The following is a 21,731-nucleotide window of genomic DNA, read 5'->3' on the forward strand; positions in this document are numbered from 1 at the left end:
TGGGAACTTGCTAGCAATGTTAATTCTTAGGCCCCACCCCAGCCCTGCTGAATCAGAAACTCTAGAGCAGGGCCCAGACATCTGTGTTTTAACAAGACCTTCAAGTGGTTCTGATGCCAAGTTTGAGAACCACTGAGCTCAGAGTTTCAGAGGGTCCCTGCAAGCCCAGCGCCTCCCCTTTTATATCTTGGCCACTTCTTTTGTACAGGAGGCTTGAGAGGAGGTAGATCAACAATGAGCGTGCTCTGCAATGTGACAATGACAGGTAAGAGGGCGGTGTCTCCACATTTCAGGACCCTGAGAGAGGGTTCTTTATTCTCTATACTGAAAATACCAAATTGCTTTTCCTCTTCTGTTGAGTTACTCATGGGAACAGTCTGTGTGAATAAGAACTCAACTGACCTGTTCTGAATAAGACAGGTGTGTCATGCCATTATGTTGCTTGAGAGTGCATATCTATGTACAAAGGAAAAGAGGTAGACACGTTAAGAAAGTAATTGATTTATTGTGTTTTGTGAAATAGGTTTCATTTATATCAAGAGCTGACTGAAGTTAAGACTTAAAATATAAAAAATTTACCTTTGTGTAGCTGTGTATAGTGACTATCTGTCTTTCAGTTGCATTAAAATTTATATAACTCTTCAGAGAATCAAGCAAAGCTCTGCTTTTCAGGGTTAATGATAAGTAAATTGCCCAGCCCTTGACCTCTGGGTTGCATGAACATGCAGCCACTGTTGTTTATATATTCTAATGGCTTCAAGAACTTCAGTGTTGTGCTGGAAGTCCAAAGGATTACCCTGGAGGTCAATGTGCTTGACTTAATGTCTTTTGCTCCATCTGCTCAGTCCATCTTCTTTAGGCAATTTTCTGTATCTGACCTAAAATTCTTCAGAGAGTAGTTTCTGTTCCCCTGTTGATGGGGAGATAGAGCTGGCCCTTTCCAGTTTTTCTCTAGGAAAGAATGGAAGGTATTTGCTCAGGTAGATGCCCACATGCCTGTAGAAAAAGTGATGGAGGTACTTCCGGAATCTCTCACCAACAAAGGCATAGATGATGGGGTTGACGCAGCAGTGCGTGTAGGCAACCACTTCCGTCACTGCCATGGCCAGGTCCAGCTGTTTGCTCTGCTCACAGTTGTTCTCAGGGAGGATCACTTGAAAAGCAGAAAGAAGGAGAACCAGGTTGTAGGGTGTCCAGAAAATGAAAAACACCACCATGATGACAAAAATGAGCCGGATCGCCTTGTACTTTTTTCTACTAGGGCATCTCAGCAGAGTTTTAATGATTCCTGTGTAGCAGATAGCCATAATGAGTAATGGGAGAGCAAGACCCAAGATACTCATTCTCAGAGCATGGAAACGCTTCCAGGTATCTTCTTCGTTCTCTGGGTAACGAGGACTACAGGCAGAGTACTCATCTTCCTCTTGGAACTCATGGAAGGCAAATTCAGGGAGAGCTGCTAGCCCTGCCAGGACCCAGGTAAAGATGCTGGTTATGACACCAAAGGTGACAGTCCGGGCCCGAAGGGCAAAAACAGCATGGACAATGGCCAGGTACCTGTCGATTGTCAGCAGGACGATGAAAAAGATCTCACTATACAAGCCCATGTAATAAAATCCCGAGAGGAACTTACACATGCATTGGCCAAAAACCCACTTGTTCCATCCAGTATAGTGAATCCAGAATGGAAGAGTGACTAGAAAGAGCAAGTCAGAAATTGCCAAGTTGAGCAGGTAGATGTTGGTCATAATTCTGAGCCTCCTGTATTTTGTGAGGATCACCACCACCACCACATTGCCCAACAGGCCAACAATGAACACCAGGGAATACAGTGGGGGCAGAAACTGGGCCCCCAGATCCTTGATATTGACTTTTTCACAGGGCCATAACCCCGCATAGTCGTAAGGTGTGGTCCCAAAAACCTCAACCTCGGTCTCACTCTCATCTATTGAGGTCTCCATTTTGCTTGTCCCTGTGATAGAAGAAGAAAAACACAATTCCCACAATTAGGCATGATCACCCTTTGAGAAAGACACTGGCTAATGTATTTATTTACCTAACAAAGATGCCATGTGTGATAAATAGCCTATACCTTTTAGAGGTTCCTTTGCATATATTTCAAAGCTATGTCAGAGATGCTGTGAGGATGGGTTAGGAAGGAAAGATCTGAAGTTTTGAAAGTCATCATGATCCATGATGGGAAAAGGAATAGAATCATTGTGGGATGATGCTGAAGAAAGGGGATATTTATTTCTGAAACATTTGAAGGAAGAAATACAAAACAGTTTGGATATCCAGTTATAACTCATTGGCTATTTACAATAGTGATAATAATAAGACGAATCAGTATTATTACTGCATCTGTTAAAGTATTTTGCATTTTATGTTTTACAGTTTACATATGACTTTCAACATCATTCTCTATTTAAAAACCAATACTTACGATAATAATGATGATGATGATTACAAAAAACTACCCATCTCCAAGGCCCCATAATGATATACTATCCCTCATAGCCAACGGGGAAATTGAACCTTGAAGGATTTTAGTAATTTTCTCAAAATCCCCTAACAAGTAAGTTGGGACTAGACCTTCAGCTTCCCATCTATTTCCAATTTTCCCATCACTAGATTCAAATGCAGTGATTTTTAAAATTAAAGTTTGAAGACTTAGCTATTATACACCTAACCAAACCTCCTGCCGTTGAGTCGATTCTGACTCGTAGTGATCCTATAGGACAGAGTAGAGCTGTCCCATAGGTTTTCCAAGGCTGTAAATCTTACAGAAGCAGACTGCCACATCTTTCTCCTGCAGAGCCGCTGGTGGGTTTGAACCGCTGACCTTTTAATTAACAGCTGCGTGCTTTAACCACTGTGCAACCAGGGCTCCTCTAACTATAATACTCATTATAAGCAGCATTAACCCAGACTGCTTGCCTTTCCTGCACCTGATAATGCTAAGATAAGCCAGTCATGTGCCGAGAGCAAACCCACCAAGAGCTTCTCCTCCACAAAAGGCTGAGAGGGAGGGGTAAATCAATGAGATTTCTTATTAGATTTGATATTTTTCAGACTGTGAGCCCTAGGAGCTGTGCCTGCTTTTCTTAAGGTAACAGATTTTACAGAAGAAGAAGAAAAACAGACAGGAAAGAAGCACCATAAACAAGTTGCCGGTCAGTCAACCTCGACTCATAGCGACCCCATGTGTGTCAGAGTAGACTTGTGCTCCATAGGTTTTCAATGGCTTATTTTTCTGAAGTAGATCACAGGACTTTCTTCCAACTCACCTCTAGGTGGAATTGAACATTCAACCTTCCAGTTAGCAGCCCAGCATGTTAACCATTTGCACCACCCAGGAACTCCCACAGTTAATCCATGCCCCGCTTCCTTAGAGGGAGTTCTACTTGCTTTCTCCAATCTCTGAGGAAGGGGTGAGTGTGAGGACATGAACACATATGTCAATGGGCATTCTTCCAGATAAGTCTTAGAAATTCAATAATAGGAGCCAATAGCAAGGAATTGTCTTCCCCTCTTCATAGAAATCTGAGACCCCACAGGTCAGCACAAACAGCGTCCTGTGTGGTCAAAAGTGAATGAGAGTAGAGGTGGGAGATGAGGGAGCCATTGCTAGCCTCCCCTGATGTATGACCTGGACAAATCTGTAACTCTCTGAGTCTAATTTTCTCAAATCCAAAATAAGATTAATGATTCAATTAAGGGTTGTCATGAGGATCAAATGAGAGAGCATAAATGAGATCACATTTTAAAGTCTAAAAACCTGTAAAATTAATAGGAAGTGGGAGTAAAAGAAAGACAAGAGGAAGCCATTTCAAATGAAATTAGGAAAAAGTGTGGTCCCTTGGGTAGAGCTTGTAGATTTTTGTTCATAGGTCTGTCCCAGTGCGTCTTCCATTGATCAGTGGCAACTTTTAGGGTTTTGAGTAGAAAAATAGGATTAAGGAATAATTGAATATGCATAATCTTATCAGCGTTCTTACTCCTAATTGCATTTTCCACAGCAACTGAGAAAAAATTGTCCCTCATCTTGACCATTACGCACTCATGATCGCAGAGTGTCCCGGAAAACTTTAGGGTCTAAAGCAAGCAAGAAAGGAACGGTATAATGCTCCCTGGGAGAGCTGAGGCCTCCACTCACCATTAATTTGTTTGCACTTTTCTTTCCTTTAATCCCAGAATGATTCAAAAAACAAGTCAAACTTTACAAAAAAGTCACTAAATGTTCACTCAACATTAGTTTTTAATTCATGCGTCACTCCAATAAAATTAATATGATCAATATGGTAGAATCATAGAATCTTCTGGTTTGGGCTTCAGGGCTACCTGTGAACTTTCTGCTCAGAGGTGCGAGCCCAGGAAAGAGTGGAGGTTCTCTAGAGTCAGAAGCCAAGTACTTGATCACTAGTTACATGGGGTCAAAAATAGGAAAACTACTATGGTTTACATTTGTCTACCTGGTCCAAATGGAGACGAATCTTCAGGTCTGAAATAGTCAAGAGGTTTATATTTAGGCTTTTAAAACTGGCTTCTCGCATTTTGGAAAAATGAAATGGCAATAGTAAACAAACAACAGTAAAGAAAAGCACAAAAAGAAAAGTAAAAAACACTTCAAATCTCACCAGGCAGAATTTAGCACAGTTAACATTTCTCTTTGCAGATATGCATACACGTATACAAGTTGTACAAAAATAAGATCATACTATTTTAGCTGGTTCACTGAAATTACTCACAGTACACAACTCAGCTGTGCAATGTAAATGGAGGTTTTTTAGTCTCTAAAACCAGTGTGATCTCTGTCACCAGCTTCCCACCTGCTGGGTAGCAGGAAAAGTATTTACAAATTTTAGTTCAAAGTGGTTTAAAATTTAGCCTGATCCATTTATTTGGATGGTGACTTTACATCTTCGTCATCCTCTGTATAGTGCCAGCTTATAGCTTCTGTTGCTTGTCTTCTCCCATTGGTTCTCTCTAAGGTGGTAGCTGAGATATGGGAGAGGTGCTAGCATCACTGCAGGCATGGGGCAGAGTGTGAAGGGGGCACCCTGGTCTCCTGGTGGTCCTTGATTTATGTGACTGGTGTATGGTGAGGTGGGACCACCTGGTCTTCACTGGAGCTTTTTGCTGGAATCTGTTTTGATGGTTTGTGGCTAATGGACTCACAGCCCATCAGTTCTCAGCTTTTTCTGTACCTAGTGAGCTCTCCCAGCTGACAGAGTGATCCCTGCACTCTGGCTAAAATGGAGGATTTTCTCTGTTTACATCTCCACCAGAGCACTGGTCCAGGCTGTGCACCTTCTCCTGGGCTGGCGGGACCTAGGCAGGCATGCTCCTCCTTGACTTCATGCATACGTCATGTAGAAAACAAAGGGCACTCACGAGTGCAAACTATAACTTTTCTCTAGCTGACTGCCAACTTAACTGCACCGGCCACCCCATGTAGGTAGGCAGCTGCCCTGCCGAGAGATGTCCTCTTGATGGTTCCCCCAACTTATCAAATAACCCTCATGTCCCCCAACTCTAGCCAAAGCCTGCATGAGGGAGATTGGAACCCACAGGTGTGACTGCTTCTCTCCAGAACCACTGTTTCCCTTTTCACCCTCTCTGAAGTCAAAGGAGTAGAGCTCCTTCCCCTATTCTTGTCTGGCCAGGTTCTCTTCAACATAAATCTCTATGGTCTAATCCACCCACCCCGATTCTTGAAATCAAAACTCTGTAACATGTCTTGGACAACTTTGACACTAACGAGCATAGCTCTACATTCACCAGGCTTAATGGATGTTGCAAAGTTGAATTGAGAATTCAAAATTGAGATTAAAAACCTAGAACTGGAGGTCATTCTTTAGAAGTATATTTAAGTTTGAAATACTATTTTAATTAGCAAAATAATTATTATGTACAGTAATGAGACTCAAAGCCGGTGAGGTTGCAGTGCGACTAGAGCGCTCATTCATTTATGTGTGTGTAACCCATTGCCATCAAGTTGATTCTGACTCTTAGCAACCCTGCAGGACAGAGTAGAATTGCCCCACGTGGTTTCCAAGGAACACCTGGTAGAATTGAACTGCCGACCTTTTGGTTAGCAGCTGTAGCACTTAACTACTACGCCACCAGAGTTTCCAAAATGCTGCCTGGTCCTGTGCCTTCACCACGATCGATTGGAGATTGGTCTGTTCTGATCCACAAGGCTTTCACTGGCTGATTTTTGGAAGTAGATCGCCAGGCTTTTCTTCCTATTCCATCTTGGTCTGGAAGCTCCACTGAAACCTGTTCAGCATCATAAAAACATGCAATCCAATCCACCACCGACAGACAGACAGACGGTGGCAGCACGTGAGGTGCATTGGCCAGGAATCAAACCCAGATATATAGTCAAGGTGTATAATCAAGATATACACGACAAGAAATTAACCCTAAGGGGAAAAAATCAACCAAACTGCAAAGCAATATGCACAAAAATATTCAAATGGTATCATTTTCATAAGAGAAAGAAATGGGACCAGCTTAACTGCTCAGCACTTGAAGGATATTTTTAATAAATTGTGGTCCATTTACACAGTAGATCATTAATGTAGCCATTATACTTTTTCAAGACCAGGCAGAATCACAGACAAACGTTTTGAAAAATGAAAGAGAATCTAAAGTGTATAAACTAAAATTACAACATGAAACTATATATACACAAAAGAGACAATATTCAAATAATGAAAATAGTTACAGAAAGGAAATGGATTATTGGTGAGTTTTTTTTTTCCTGTGGTTTTTAAAGTTGTAAAATTTCTAATTTTGCTTTATTCCCTTATCAATTAAACTGTAACTGAAATCAAGTGCTTTCAGGTGGGGGCTGCTGGAAGATTTGGCAAACACATTTTCTAAAAAGCCAATAGATTGGAACTTGGGCAAATAACAAGATAAAGGATTTGTGCTTCGGAACCTGAAACCACAAGCTGAAATGTCACCTGAGAAGCCTGAAGTGGAGGCCAGACTAGGTTAAGTGTGTGAATTTTGTTTTAAAGTTTAGAAATGTTAGTAGCTTGGTTTTCCTCTTCAGTCTTGGTGGGGCTGGCATGCACTCACCTAGACTGGGGGTGGAGAGGAGTGACTTCCTGTAACAGGCTTGCCACCTGCTCTATTTGGGCTCAGCCAGCTCCACCTGCTGGCCCTTCAGATGACCACCAGGTGCACTGCCCTGTGGCCATGTGGGCCACGTGGATGCCAAGTCCCATGTGGCCTCCAAATTATCCAGTGTGTGAGACTCTTATGCCCACATTTTTTCTGCTCCTCCTTCTGCTGCAATTCTTAGTGCTTCCAGAAAATTCTGATGATGAGCCATAACCACAAAGCCCCTGATCTTTTCTTGAGAGGCCCCAGTCTTTCAGCCGTGTGTTTGCATGTCTTGAGAGGAAACCATTTCTCTATCCCTGAGTGAACCGCAGAGAGTACCTCCACAGCGCAATAATTTTTTTGTTTGTGAAGAAGTAGAGACTACTTCCCTGCACCCTCAACCTCTCCCCACCTCCTGCAAACTAGAGCCCCTCCTAATGACCATCAATTCAATTCAGAGAGGCTTGTTAAACTGCAAAAATGCTCCAAATAAAACCTGTACGTGGAAACTCCAACTCTTTGGTCTTCATCACCAGCCTGCATGGTGCCTCTGGACGGGAGAAATATTCATTTCTCAGCATAGATCAAATAATGCATGCTATGGTCAAAAACATTCTTTGTATGATTGTTTTTTCTCTTATTTCCAACAACCACCTGAGAGGGGAAGAACTACTGGGAAGAAAATGGTCCCTGAGTTCCTGAAGTTTACATTCTTAACCAACAACCACTGTGAAATAAGAATCACCAATAATTTGGCCTTGCATACTCCAGGCATTTGGCATATATGTTTGCTTGACCTCATGACTTTGCAAGGTAGATTTTTATGTCCCCATTTTACAGACGAACAAATGGAAGCTGGGTGTGCTCAATCACTTATTCCGGCTATTCCATTAGTGTCTGACAGAGCTAGGACTTGATCTTGTGTCCCTTTGGCTCCAAAACCCATTTCCATCGAGACAGCGACCCTGTGGGACAGAGTAGAACTGCCTCCTGGGGTTTCCAAGGCTGTAATCTTTATAGAAGCAGGCTGCCACATCTTTCTCCCATGGGGCGGCTGGTGGGTTCCAACTACCAACTTTTCAGTTAGCAGCCGAGTATTTATCCACTGTGCCATATTTGGCTGACTCCTAACTATAATGGGACACACTCTCAACCCATCGAACACCTCAAAGCACACACTGACCGACAGTCTTTCATTGCTCTTAAAGATAGTCCGGTTTTAATAAAAGATCTTAAGAATTTGATGGCAATTCAATTAAAAAGCTAAACCATTAGAAATAAACTAGAAAAAAATAAAGAGAAAGCTTTCTGAATACTTTTGATCTTTAGGGGTGAGAAAATGAATATTTATTAAGTAGATATCTATTTGATGTTCCTCTCTAGACACTTGAAGGAGGCACCTGGTGGTACAAATGATTAAGTACTCTGCTGCTAACTGAAAGTTCCATGGTTTGAACCCACCCAGCGGCTACATGGGAGAAAGACTTGACAATCTGCTCCTGTAAAGATTACAGCCTAGAAGACCCTATGTGGATGTTCTATTCTGTTCCATGGGGTCAGTATGAGGCAGAATTGACTCAATGGCACCCAACAACTGCGTGGCTCTGGACACTTCACATCTAGTGCGGCACGATGGTCCAATAGAGCTTTTCTGCCATGATGGAAATGTTCTGTATCTGTGCTGCTCAATACAGCAGCCACTAGCCACATGTGGCTATTGAGCACTTGAAATGTGGCTGGTACAACTGAGAAACTGAATTTTAATTGTATTTAATTTTAATTAATTGAAATTTAAATAACCACAAGTGGCTAATGGCTGCCATATTGGACAGTGCAGGACTAGTGCCCAGCAGGACACCTGACAAGTAGTAGCTGCTTCATAAGTGCTTCCTAAATAGACAGAAGGGTGGAGCAGAACAATGTTTATTCTGCTTTGCACTGGTAAGAAGATACATTTGAAATATTATGTTCTACTCCAAGTCCTCCATTTTAAGAGGGTTAATATCAACCCAGACTACAGACCAGGCCAGGGTGATAAAAGTACAGAAACATCAGTCAAAGTTGGCAGAACTTGGAATGTTTTGTATAAAAAGTAAAAGTCTTCAGATGCATTTTAGTTTCTATTTTGCTACTATTTATGTGTCTTTCATTTGCACCAAAGTTTTCCAGTCATTTTTAATGAAGAATTGGATCAGGAAATGTTTTAGTTTCCATCCAGATGGACGAGTCTACAATATGACATCTTTTCTTGCAGAAGAAGTTGACTCTCCAGAGAGCAGAAATTTGATGGCATTGGAAGAAGCTAGGAGTCCCTAGGTGGTGCAAATGGTTAAGAGTTCAGCTACTAACAAAAAGGTTGGTGGTTTGGATTCTTCCCATAGATGCCTTGGAAGAAAGGCTTGAAAATCTGCTTCTGAAAAGTCATAGCCATTGAAAATCCTATGGAGCACAGTTCTACTCTGAACCATATGGGGTCTCCATGAGTTTGAATCAACTCAACAGCAACTGTAATGGGGAGGAAACTAGATTTCAGCCACACACGTGGAATAACTCTGAGAACCCCAGAGCAGTACAGGAACAGAATGGGCTGCTGGTGAGCTAGGAAGCTCCCTCCTGGGAAGTACACAAAAAGAACCTCTCAAAGTTGAAATCAAGAATGAATGCAACGTTCTTCCTGGCTGCTTCCTTTTCCCAGCATTTACTTTTTGGGCCGCATGTGGACTTTCACAGCTGCCACTCATTGATATTAGTGACTAGAACAAAGATTACAGGCTACTCTTGGACTGTGGCTAGTTCATTTTAAGTGACTTAGTTTCATCCACCTGCCAAGTTCTCTGAATATTATTAACAACCTCCTTACCCAAAGATTGGACTTGCTCCTCTTTTCAATTGGTTTTCAGTTTTTGTATAAAGGTCCTGTTCTTTAGTTGAAAGAGATGATCATGAAGAATGTGTTTTCGTACGGAGTTTATGTCTATGCAGCCAAAATAACATGGTTGTAGGGTGGTCAGCATGACCACACGGTTCAACTTTCTGCTATTTTCACTTCTGGCTGTGCCACCAAGAAAGAATCACAGCTTCTTTTCTATGTACCATATAAACCAGTTGCCATTGAGTCAACTCTGATTCATGGTGACCCCAAGTGTGTCAGAGTAGACCTGTGCTCCATAGGGTTCAATGGGTCATTTTTCACAAGCAATCACCAGGCCTTTCTTCTGAGGTGCCTCTCGGTGGACTCAAACTGCCAACCTTTCATTTAGTAGCCGAGTATATTAATGATTTGCATCACCCAGGGACTCCAGGTACCATATACATACCACATATATATGTGTAGTATATGTATTTTATATATATATACACACACCACACATATACCCCCCCGCCAAACAAACAAACAAACCAGTTGCCATTTAGTCGATTCCAACTCATAGTGACCCTACAGGACAGAGTAGAACTGTCCCATTGGGTTTCCAAGGAATGCCTGGTAGATTTGAACTGCTGCTGTTTTGGTTAGCAGCCATAACACTTAACCACTATGCCACTAGGGCTCATCAACCATATGTGTGTGTATATATATATATATATATATATATATATATATATATATATATATATATATATATATATAGGAAACCCTGATGGCGTAATGGTTTAGTGCTATGGCTGCTAACCAAAGGGTCGGCAGTTCAAATCCCCCAGGTGCTCCTTGAAAACTCTATGGGGCAGTTCTACTCCAGCCTATAGGATCGCTATGAGTTGGAATCGACTCGACAGCACTGGGTTTGGTTTGGTTTATATATATATATAAAATCACATTTGTATACAGTTTTGTATTCTAATATTTTATACACAGCATCTAGTTCCATGTGGCTAAAAATTATTCAAAAACATAACTTGTAGTGACTCCAACATATTGTATAAATATTCCATGGTTATTTAATCATTGTCTTACTGTCATGTGGTTACCAAAAAACCAAACCAAACCCAGTGCCGTCGAGTCGATTCTGACGCATAGCAACCCTATAGGACAGAGTAGAACTGTCCCACAAAGTTTCCAAGGAGCACCTAGCAGATTTGAACTGCCAACCCTTTGGTTAGCAGCTGTAGCACTTAACCACTATGCCATCAGGGTTTCCGTTGTGTGGTTAAGTCACTCCCAATTCCCACTGTTATAAACAATGCTGCATTTAACACCTTTTTCTGTATTTTTTAATTATTTCTTTAAAGTAGGTTCCTCAAAGCACAATTTCTACCTCTTATCATATTTCTAAGGCTCTTGATGCATTTTGCCAAATTACATCCAGAAATTGTGGAACAATATCTATGCTCTTGGCACCAGTAGGTGATGGTGTCAGTCTCAACACATACCCATCAACCTGGAGAAGATCTAACAGAAGAAAGCACTTTGCCACTTGCATAGGCAGAATGTATGTCTTTATTGCTGTAATTAACTTATATTTAGTCATTACTGAGGGATTATTTTTTACTGTAGTTATTAGTCATTGATATTTCCTTTTCTGTGAATTATCTGGTTGTGCCCTTTACCCATTTTGTTCTGTTGTGTATAACTGCTATTTTCCTGTTGAGTCATATGAAGGGCTCACATATCACCCCCAGAAGAAATAACTCAGGCTACATGGTTCAATGTAGTCATCACCACCTTCTGAGAAGAGCTGCAGATACCCTTCAACTCTTGCCACAGCCACATACTAAAGACCCCATACCCGCACTATTCTCCTTCCAAGCCCTCATCAAACAACAGTTAACGTCCATCCCATGTCAATCCAGGGTTTCCCTGAAGATCAGTTAAAGCTTTCTATACCTACGCTCTAAAGCGCATCCAGAAAAAGCAACCAGTCAACCTGGTTGATACAGATAAAAGGATACAAAATCGAAAATTGTAAATTGATGAACCAATTCACCTAGCAGCCTTAGAGTGGATTTATAATGAAAACTTGAAATACAAACACATGCACACACACACGTACATATGTATATAAATTATATTTTAATAATACCAAAGCAAACAGTCCTCCTGGAGTGGTCCTATTTCGAATAATTGAGCACACTCGCAAAAGCACAAGGAAGGCAACATGGGCACAGACAACGTTGACTGAGCAGGCATAAGGGGCCAAGTCTGGGTGAGTGAAGAGGCAAACGAATTGTACTAAAGGAAGGAGAAATAAAGGAAAATTGGGAGAAAAAATGCAAGAAGAAAATGAAGGAACGTATTTAGCAATATACTCTCCCTCCCACTCCAGCCCCCATCCCATCGCCGTCCAGTTGATTCCGACTCATAGTGACCCTACAGAACAGAGTAGAACTGCCTCTTAAGGCTTCCAAGAAGCAGTTGGTGGATTCCAGCTTCTGACCTTTCTAGTTAGCAGCCATGTTCTTGATCATTGTGCTGCTAGGTCTCCAGCCTGTACTACCTACGAACCTGCCTCAGGTCTCCCTCCTCCTCACCCTCCAGCATCCAAGAACGCTCTAGGGAGGTACTGCTTCCACCCGCCTAGACCCCTTCCTCTGTCTACCTTTTCCTAGAAACCTGACAGCCTACCTAGAAATTGCCTCTGAATAAACAGCTTCTGTTACATTTCAATAAGTTCGAACCCAGGTAAGCACAAAAAGAAGCCAAACGGTACCTGTTAATTTTGTAAAATCTTTAAGCGTCCAGTGATATAGCTTAGGCCTCTCCACTTATGGGACGGAGATACCAACTGATTTTCAGGCATTAGTAAGGTGGGGAGCAACACAGCTTCCTGTTTTAAACAGGCCCTAGTTTCTCAGGTTTTGCAAGTTTTCAGAAAGATATCAAGTTTGGTTCAGTTCTTCTTTTCTAACATTGAAGTACACTAAGTACTCTGTTGGGTAATCCTTGAGGTGAATGTTGTTGATGTTCAGAAGCTTTATAGGTTTCGGCACCTCCTTGGAACTGCTCATTTGGGGGGGAATAATTTTCAAATAAGCACGACTTTGACCTATGGGGGTGCTGGATGACGAATAAAATCAGAATTTCCTGTGAGGGGATGACCTAATGATTCTGCAGGATTCATTAGGAGACTTGCATGAGACAAATTGTAGCATAGGTTTAGACAACCTGAGAAGACTTGGGTTTGAATCTCAGTTGTGGCACCCATGAGCTGCACAACCTTGAGGTAATCATTTGACCTTGATGGGTCTCAGTTTTCTCATCTGTAAACTGGGAATAATGGTACCTACAACATACAGTTGTCATGGAACCAACTAAAATGTGAAGTCTCTGGGCTAAGCAAGCGTAAGGTAGGGGTAGAGCACTGCTTTGATATAGGCTTCACGGGGGCCGGCCATGTGCCTAGCCTGTGCTCTGACGTGTCCCAGGGACCTAGCACTGTGCTAGACACCAAGCGGGTGCTCACCCAACGTTTGTGTGAAGAGCTCTGACCACGGGTGGTGTGATCTTTGATAAACCAGCTAACTGAGCGTGGCGGTGAAATTCACCAAGTAATCATCAAACATCTGCTATGTGTGTAGGACTGTGCTAAAAACCACAAATGATAAAGAAAAGATAGGAAGAAAAGAAAGAGAAAAAGTGGAAGGAGGTAAAGAGGGAGGGAGGGAGAAAGGAGAAGAGAGACATGGAAGGAAGGAATGGGAGAGAAATAGGGGGCAGAGACAAAAGGAAGGCAGGAAGGGGCTCAGTTATTATCTTAAGAAGTTTATGGCCTTGTTGGTGAGCCAAGACAACAAAGATCTGATAAAATACCAAGTATACTCAAATATAGTTAAATAATAAATAATAAAATAGACATTGAAATATTTAATCTACAGCCCTAAGTGTATATCCAAATTGGCTAAAAAAATTTTTTTGTAGGATTTGTGTGAGGATTAAATGACTTAGGAGCTCAGTGCACGGCATATGGACTGTGCAAAGTGAATATTTGCCATTGTTGTTATGACGAATCCTCCTATTGAGAAGTGGGCACCATCATATACTCAGGGTGGCCTTAAATATAGCATAAGGCACTGAACTCTGTGCCACCTGACGGGATGCCACATAATGCAAGTGCCATGGATTTGGGAAAAGAAAGAGAATCATGTGAGCTGATGGGACTGAGAAAGGTTTCATGGAAGAGGAGCGGCCTGAAGGATGGATAGAATTTGGCCATGTGGAAGAGGGAAGGGAGGGTTTCTAGGGAAGGAGAAATAGACTTGCCAAAGGAGGTGAGGTAGGCTTGATCCCTGTGTAGAATGAAATCAAGGAGTAGATATGCTTGGGTCCTGATGTCAAAAGTCAGGAACTCAGGGAGACTAAAAACAAGACAAACACATACTCTAGACACATACTGTCCACTATGGTGATACATACCCAGAAGCCCAGCAGAACATTCAGAGCCACCACGGGTCTTTGGTGGAGGGAAGAATTCTATGGGACCCCTTGTTGCCAGGATAACCAGCATCCACGCCTCCCCTCCCTCACCCAGGGATTTTTATCCCTAGATCACACGATGTGCTGACAGATCTTGATGGCATTCTCAAGACAGAAAAAAAAAAAACAACAAAAAACAGCGGCCTTGCAGAGGTAGCGGGCAAGGTGCGGAGAGTGGAGGGAGATGTTTTACTGTTGGTCTTGGCTTGATCGCAAGAGCTGAGGAGTTCGGAGCTGGTTCTACAGGCACTTGGAAGCTACTGAAGGATTTTTTTTTTTTTCTTTTCTGGTGAAGGTTTACACAGCAACTTAGGTTCCCATTTGACAATTTCTGCACAAGTTGTTCAGTGACATTGGTGACATTCTTCACCTTGCATGAACATTACTTTTGTTCTGATGGTTTCATTTCCATTAATCTAGTTTCCCTGCCCCCTTAAATTCTCATCTTTGTTTTAAAGTAATTGTTGACTATTTGTTCTCATAGGATGATTTTGTAAAGGAGCATGGTACTTGTGGGTGATATTCATTATTTTTTGAGCCAATTTGTTATTTAGATACAAGATGACCTCAGGGGTTTGTTTCAGTTCAAGGTCTGAAGAGTATCTCAGAACAATAGTCTCAGGAATTACTCCAGTCTCAGCCAGTCCAGCAGGGTTTTTTTTTTTTTCTTTCTCTTTCTCTCTCTCTTTTTTTTTTTGTTAGGAAGTTAAGGCTCTGTTCCACATTTTTCTCCCATTTTATCAAATTCCACTTATTGTGGCCCTGATTAGAATGGTTGGTAGTGGTAGCTGGGAACCATCTAGTTCTGGTCTCAGGGTAGATAAAGCCATGGTTCATGTAGACTGTTTCTCCTGTAGACTAATTTCTTCTTTGAGTCTTTGGTTTCCTTTCTCTTTTGCTCAGAATGAATAGGGACCAATAGTTGTATCTTAGATGGCTGCTCGCAAGCTTTCAAGACCCCAGACACTACTCACCAAGCTAAGATGTAGAACATAACTTTATGATCTATATTATGTATATTATGCCAATTGATCAAGATGTCCCACACAAGACTATGGTCCTAATCCTTCAAGTTCAGAAATCCGATCCTGTGAGGTGTTTGGTTATGTCCAAGAAGTACCTATAACTGTGTCCCCTATATGCTTTATTATATGTATGAATATATGTGCATAGTCACATAGATGCATATACATATGCATACATCTATACACACACACATATATACGCCCATATATATATCTATACCCATATATGCCTACACACACACGTAAGTAACTGCAGATATATTTTTTGGTTGTTTTTGCTGTTGTTTCAAAATTATGTATGCCATAGCAATTACCAACAGGTCCTTTTCTCTTGTGTATTTTTTAGTGACATTGTTTACCTTTGTCAAGCTGTGTACACTTCCCCCTCATTTGGTGTAACCTTTCCCATCACCAAGAATAACAAGTGTCTACTATCTAAAGAGTGAATCCCCTTCACTCCCCCCATCGTCCCTGGTAAACATTAATGAACATTAGTGTCTGTATATTTACTTATTCATGTCATTTTACAAAAGTGAGAAGATATGATATTTGTGTGTGTGCGATTGACTTATTTTGCTCAATGTAATGTCCTCCAGGTTCGTCCATGTCGTAAGATGTTTTGGGAACTCATTATTCTTTATTTCTGAGTAGTATTCCATTGTATGTATGTACCACATTTTACTTATCCATGCATCCGTTGATGGGCACTTAGCTCGTTCCCATCTTTTTGCTCTTGTGACTAGTGCTGCAATGAACATAGGTGTGCATATGTCTGTCTGTGTCACTTCTATTAGATCCCTAGGGTATACACCTAGGGGTGGAATTGCTGAGTCATATGGAACTCTACCTGTAATTTTTTGAGAAACCATCTGACTGCTTTCCCCAATAGTTGTACCATTTTGCATTCCCACCAGCAATGGATGAGGGTTCCAATAACCCCACATCCCCTCCAATACTTGTTACTGATTTTTTTTTTTTTTTAATCTTAGCCATCCTAGCGGGAGTGAAATGGTATCTCATTGAGGTTTTGATTTGTATTTCTTTGAAGACTAATGACATTGAGCCTCTTTTCATGTGTCTGTTGGCCATTTGAATATCTTCTTTGGTAAAGTATTTGTTCATGTCATTTGTCCAGTTTTTGATTGGATTATTTGTCTTTTTGTTGTTAAGTTGTAGAAGTTTTCTATACATTTTACATATTAGACCCTTATCAGTTACATCATTCTCAAAGATTTTTTCCCAGTCAGTAGGTTGTCTCTTTACTCTTTTGATAAAGTCTTTTGATGAGCATAAGTATTTAACTTTTATGAGGTCCCAGTTATTTGTTTTGGTCTCTGTTGCTCAGGCATTCACTGTTTTGTTTGATAATCTATCACTGAAAAAAATTAGGTCCCAAAGCTTTGCTCCTGTATTTTTTCCAAAAATTTTATGGTTTTAGATTTAACATTTAGAACCTTGATCCATTTTGAATTAGTTTTTGTGTGTGGTCTGAGGTCTGGATCTTGTTTCCTTTTTCTGCATGTGAAAATTCAACTTTTCCCACACCATTTGTTGAAGAGACTGTCCTTCTCCATTGAATGAATTTGGCACCCTTGTTGCAAATCAATTGACCATAGATATTTGGATTTATTTCTCAATTTTCAATTCTACTCCATTGGTCTATGCATCTGTCATTAAACTATGCCTATATTTTGATTACTGTACCTGTGTAATATGTTTTGAAGTCAGGAAGTGCGAGGCCTCCTACTTTGTTCGTCTTCAAAATTGCTTTGGCCATTAGGGGTCTCTTGTCTTTCCATACAAAATTAAGGATTAGCTTTTCCATTTTTGTGAAGAAAGGTGTTGGAATTTTGATTGAGATTGTATTGTATCGGTGGATTACACTACTGAAGTCTTTTTCGTAGCAGTACTGATACCACCTTATTTGTGGACTGTGCTTGAGGGTTTTTAGAGCATTTCTGTACGCATCTTCCACTGGAAACCTACAACAACCTTCTGACTACACAGGAAGATTATCAGCTGAGGGCTGCCTCATTAGATACTCCCCAGGGAGCTGTGCACTACGCCACAGTGAGAAGTGAGGCCTGGTAATCCCCTGGCTTCCAGATAAGAGAACTAAGGTCAAGTGATTTGTCCAAAGTGACAAGCAACCAAATGGTGGAGGGGGAATTCCAACTTGGGTCCTCTCAATCTGTACTCAGTGTTCTCAACAGGGGTAGAGTAGAATGCACCTGGGCATTAGCACCAAAGAGGCCTGGATTCAAATTCCTCCTCCACCATTTATGGGTCATGTGGCTTTGGATGAGTTATTTAGCTTTTCTGAGCTCTAATTTCATCACTTGCAGTGGAAATAATACCTAAGATAGAACACATGGTAGGGGTTCAATAAATGATCCTAGCTACCAAATTGCATCTCTGCAGAGAAGAAAATATAATAAAGCATTCTTCATATGAAATCAACAAATTATAGTATTGCCTAGAAAGTTATGAGGATTTATAAAGCATTTGGAGATATCTGTAAAGAAGCAATGTGAATACCATTTTAAAAAGTTAATTCATAAGAGACTTTTAAGAAGTCCATTTTCATTTCTAGACTTTTGAGGGGGAAAAAAGTGGGGGAGGGGTCATTTTATGGCATTTGACAACAAAACAAGTTTTTGTGAGAATCTATATGATTTCCACCATTAAAAAAAAAAACAAAAAACAGTGCCGTCCATTAGTTTTTTTAATTACATTATATATATATTTTTAAATTGTTCTTTAGATGAAGGTTTACAGAGCAAATTGTTGTTGTTGTTGTTGTTACAAACCAAAACCAAACCAAACCCAGTGCTGTCGAGTCGATTCCAAATCATAGCGACCCTATGAAGAGTAGAACTGCCCCATAGAGTTTCCAAGGAGCACCTGGCGGATTCGAACTGCTGACCCTTTGGTCAGCAGCCGTAGCACTCAACCACTATGCCACCGGGGTTTCCTGATGTTGTTGCTAAGTGCCGTCAGGTCGGTTCTGACTCATAGTGACCCCATGTACAACAGAATGAAACACTGCCCGGCCCTGCTCCATCCTAACAATCGTTATGCTTGAGCCCATTGTTGCCAGTCACTGTGTCAATCTATCTCATTCAGGGTCTTCCTCTTTTCACTGACCCTCTACTTTACCAAGCATAATGTCCTTCTCCAGGGACTGATCCCTCCTGATAACATGTCCAGAGTACATGAGACATAGTCTCTCCATCCTTGCTTCTAAGGAGCATTCTGGTTTTATTTCTTCCAAGACAGGTTTGTTTATTCTTTTGGCAATCCATAGTATATTCAATATTCTTCGCCAACACCACAATTCAAAGGCGTCAATTCTTCTTCGGTCTTCCTTATTTATCATCCAGCTTTCACATGAGTATGAGGTGATTGAAAATACCCTGGCTTGGGTCAGGTGCATCTTAGTCTTTAAGATAACCTCTTTGCTTTTCCACACTTTAAAGAGGTCCTTTGTAGCAGATTTGCCCAGTGCAATGTCTTTTGATTTTTGACTGCTGCTTCCATGAGTGTTGACTGTGGATCCAAGTAAAATGAAATCCTTGACAACTTCAACCTTTTCTCCGTTTATCATGGTGTTGCTTATTGGTCCAGTTTTGAGGGTTTTTGTTTTCTTTATGTTGAGGTGTAATCCATACTGAAGGCTGTGGTCTTTGATCTTCATCAATAAGTGCTTCAAATCCTCTTCACTTTCAGCAAGCAAGGTTGTGTCATCTGCGTAGTGCAGGTTGTTAATGAATCTTCCTCCAATCTTGATGCCCCGTTCTTCTTCATATAGTCCAGCTTCTTGGATCATTTAGTCAGCATACAGACTGAATAAGTATGGTGAAAGGATACAACCCTGATGCACACCATTCCTGACTTTAAACTACACAGTATCCCCTTGTTCTGTTCGAGCGACTGCCTCTTGGCCTATGTACAGGTTCCTCATGAGCACAATTAAGTGTTCTGGAATGCCCTTTCTTCTCAATGCTATCCATAATTTGTTATGATCCACACAGTCAAATGCTTTTGCGTAGTCAATAAAATGCAGGTAAACATCTTTCTCGTATTCTCTGCTTTCAGCTGGGATCCATCTGACATCCCTGATTCCACATCCTCTTCTGAATCTGACTTGAATTTCTGGCAGTTCTCTGTCAATATACTGCTGCAACTACTTTTGAATGATCTTCAGCAAAATTTTACTTGTGTGTTATACTAATGGTGTTGTTCAATTGTTTAATGAGCAAATTAGTTTCCCGTTAAACAATTAATACACATAATGTTTTGTGACATTGGTTGCCAACCCCACAACATGTCAACACTCTCTCCTTCTCAACCTTGGATACCCCATTACTAGCTTTCCTGCCCCTTCCTGCCTTCTCATCTTGCCCCCTGGGCTTGTGCGCCCATTTAATCTCTTTTGTTTTATGAGCCTGTCCAATCTTTGGCTGAAAGGTGAACCTCAGGAGTGACTTCAGTACTGAGTTAAAAGGGTGTCTGGGGCCGTACTCTCGGGGTTTCTCCAGTCTCTGTCAGACCACTAAACTTGGTCTTTTTTGTGAATTAGAGTTTTGTTCTACGTTTCTCTCCAGCTCTGTCCAGGACCCTCTATTGTGATCTCTGTCAGAGGAGTCAGCGGTGGTAGCTGGGCACCATCTAGTTGTGCTGGACTCAGTCAGGTGGAGGCTGTGGTCCACCATTAGTTTTTTCATGAACAACCTTATTGAAGTATAATTTACTGGTACTCATTTTAAGTGCATGGTTTAATAAGTTTGACAATTGCATATCCCTGTAAACTAGCACCACAATCAAGATATAGAACATTTTCAACACCCAAAAGGTACCTGTCTTAGTTATCTAGGGCTGCTATAGCAGAAATACCACAAGCGGATGGCTTCAACAAAGAGAAATTTATTCTTTCACAGCCTAGGAGGCTAAAAATTTGAATTCAGGGGGCCAGCTTCAGAGGAACACTATCTCTTTCTGTCAACTCTGGAGGAAGGTCCTTGTCATCAATCTTCCCTGGTTGAAGAGCAACTCAGTGCAGGGACTTGGGTCCAAAGGAAGCGCTATTCTCCTGGCTCTTGTTTCTTGGTAGTATGCAGTCCCCCTGTTTCTCTACTCACTTCTCTCTTTTATATCTAAAAACAGATTGACTTAAATCACAACCTAATCTTGTAAATTAAGTCCTGCCTCATTAATATAACTGCCGCTAATCCCATCTCAGTAACATCATAGAGATAGGATTTACAGCACATAGGAAAATCACATCAGATGACAAAATGGTGGACAGTCACACAATATTGGGAATCATGGCTTAGTCAAGTTGACAGATATTTTTGGGGGACACAATCCAATGCATGACAGAACCTTATGCCTCTTTGTAGTCAGTGACACCCCACCCCTGATTCCCAGCCCCAGACAATCACTGATATGCTTTATGTCACTATAGTTTAGTTTTGCTTGTTCTAGATTTTCACTTGAATGGAATCATACAGTGTCTTCTTTTTTGTGTCTAGTTTTTTTTTTTTTTTTTTTTACCTCAGCATAAAGTGTTTGAAATTCATTTGTGTCATTGCATATATCAGCAGTCCTTTTCTTTTTATTGGTGAGTGATACTACATTGTCCACCTTTTTTTTTTTTTTTTTCTGTTTAGGATCACTTTGGTTCGGATTTTAGAGCTGAATCCTATACTGTTTCCAGCAGCCTACCAGGCCCCACAGCCACAAATCTGAACAGGGAACTGGAGATGCCAATAAACAGGGCGAAACAAAGTTAATTTCTAACTTCTGGCTAACCGAAGTCATTTAATTTGAGGAGTGTGACTAATATCTACTTTCCCCAGAATACCAAGTCTAGTACACACAGTACATCGCAAGTTGCAAATGTTTGTTAAATCAGTCTTTGGAATAGAAACTTGAAATTCTATTTACACTGAGAGCCAGAAGCCTGGGAGAAATTGAATAGATCAGCAAAAAAATGGAAGAAACTGAAAAATGGGAGCAATTGAAATATTTTATTTCCTATAAGAGCTCTGGTTTCCCAGTATTAAGATTTTGGACTTGGGACTCAGACAAGATTGAAGCACCCTTACTCACCACTGAACCAATGGTATATTGTGCCCTGGCTGCCATTGCCTGTGTGTGTGGACCGGGTTTTGGTT

General features: G+C 41.1%; 1 protein-coding gene across 4 annotated transcripts in view; it reads right to left on the minus strand.

Annotated features, from left to right (window-relative positions):
* Positions 1-416: 416 nt before the first annotated feature.
* The window catches only part of LOC100660478 (C-C chemokine receptor type 3), a 179,778-nt gene continuing 158,463 nt past the window's right edge, over positions 417-21,731 (minus strand). For all 4 annotated transcript variants that reach the window (XM_023547788.2, XM_064274666.1, XM_003409912.3 and 1 more), the window contains one exon: positions 417-1,972. In XM_023547788.2, coding sequence (XP_023403556.1) covers positions 879-1,961 — 1,083 coding nt within the window. In that variant the 5' untranslated portion in view covers positions 1,962-1,972 and the 3' untranslated portion in view covers positions 417-878. The remainder of the gene's footprint in view (positions 1,973-21,731) is intronic.

Source organism: Loxodonta africana, chromosome 22, assembly GCF_030014295.1.
Source record: "Loxodonta africana isolate mLoxAfr1 chromosome 22, mLoxAfr1.hap2, whole genome shotgun sequence".
Lineage (NCBI taxonomy): Eukaryota > Metazoa > Chordata > Mammalia > Proboscidea > Elephantidae > Loxodonta > Loxodonta africana.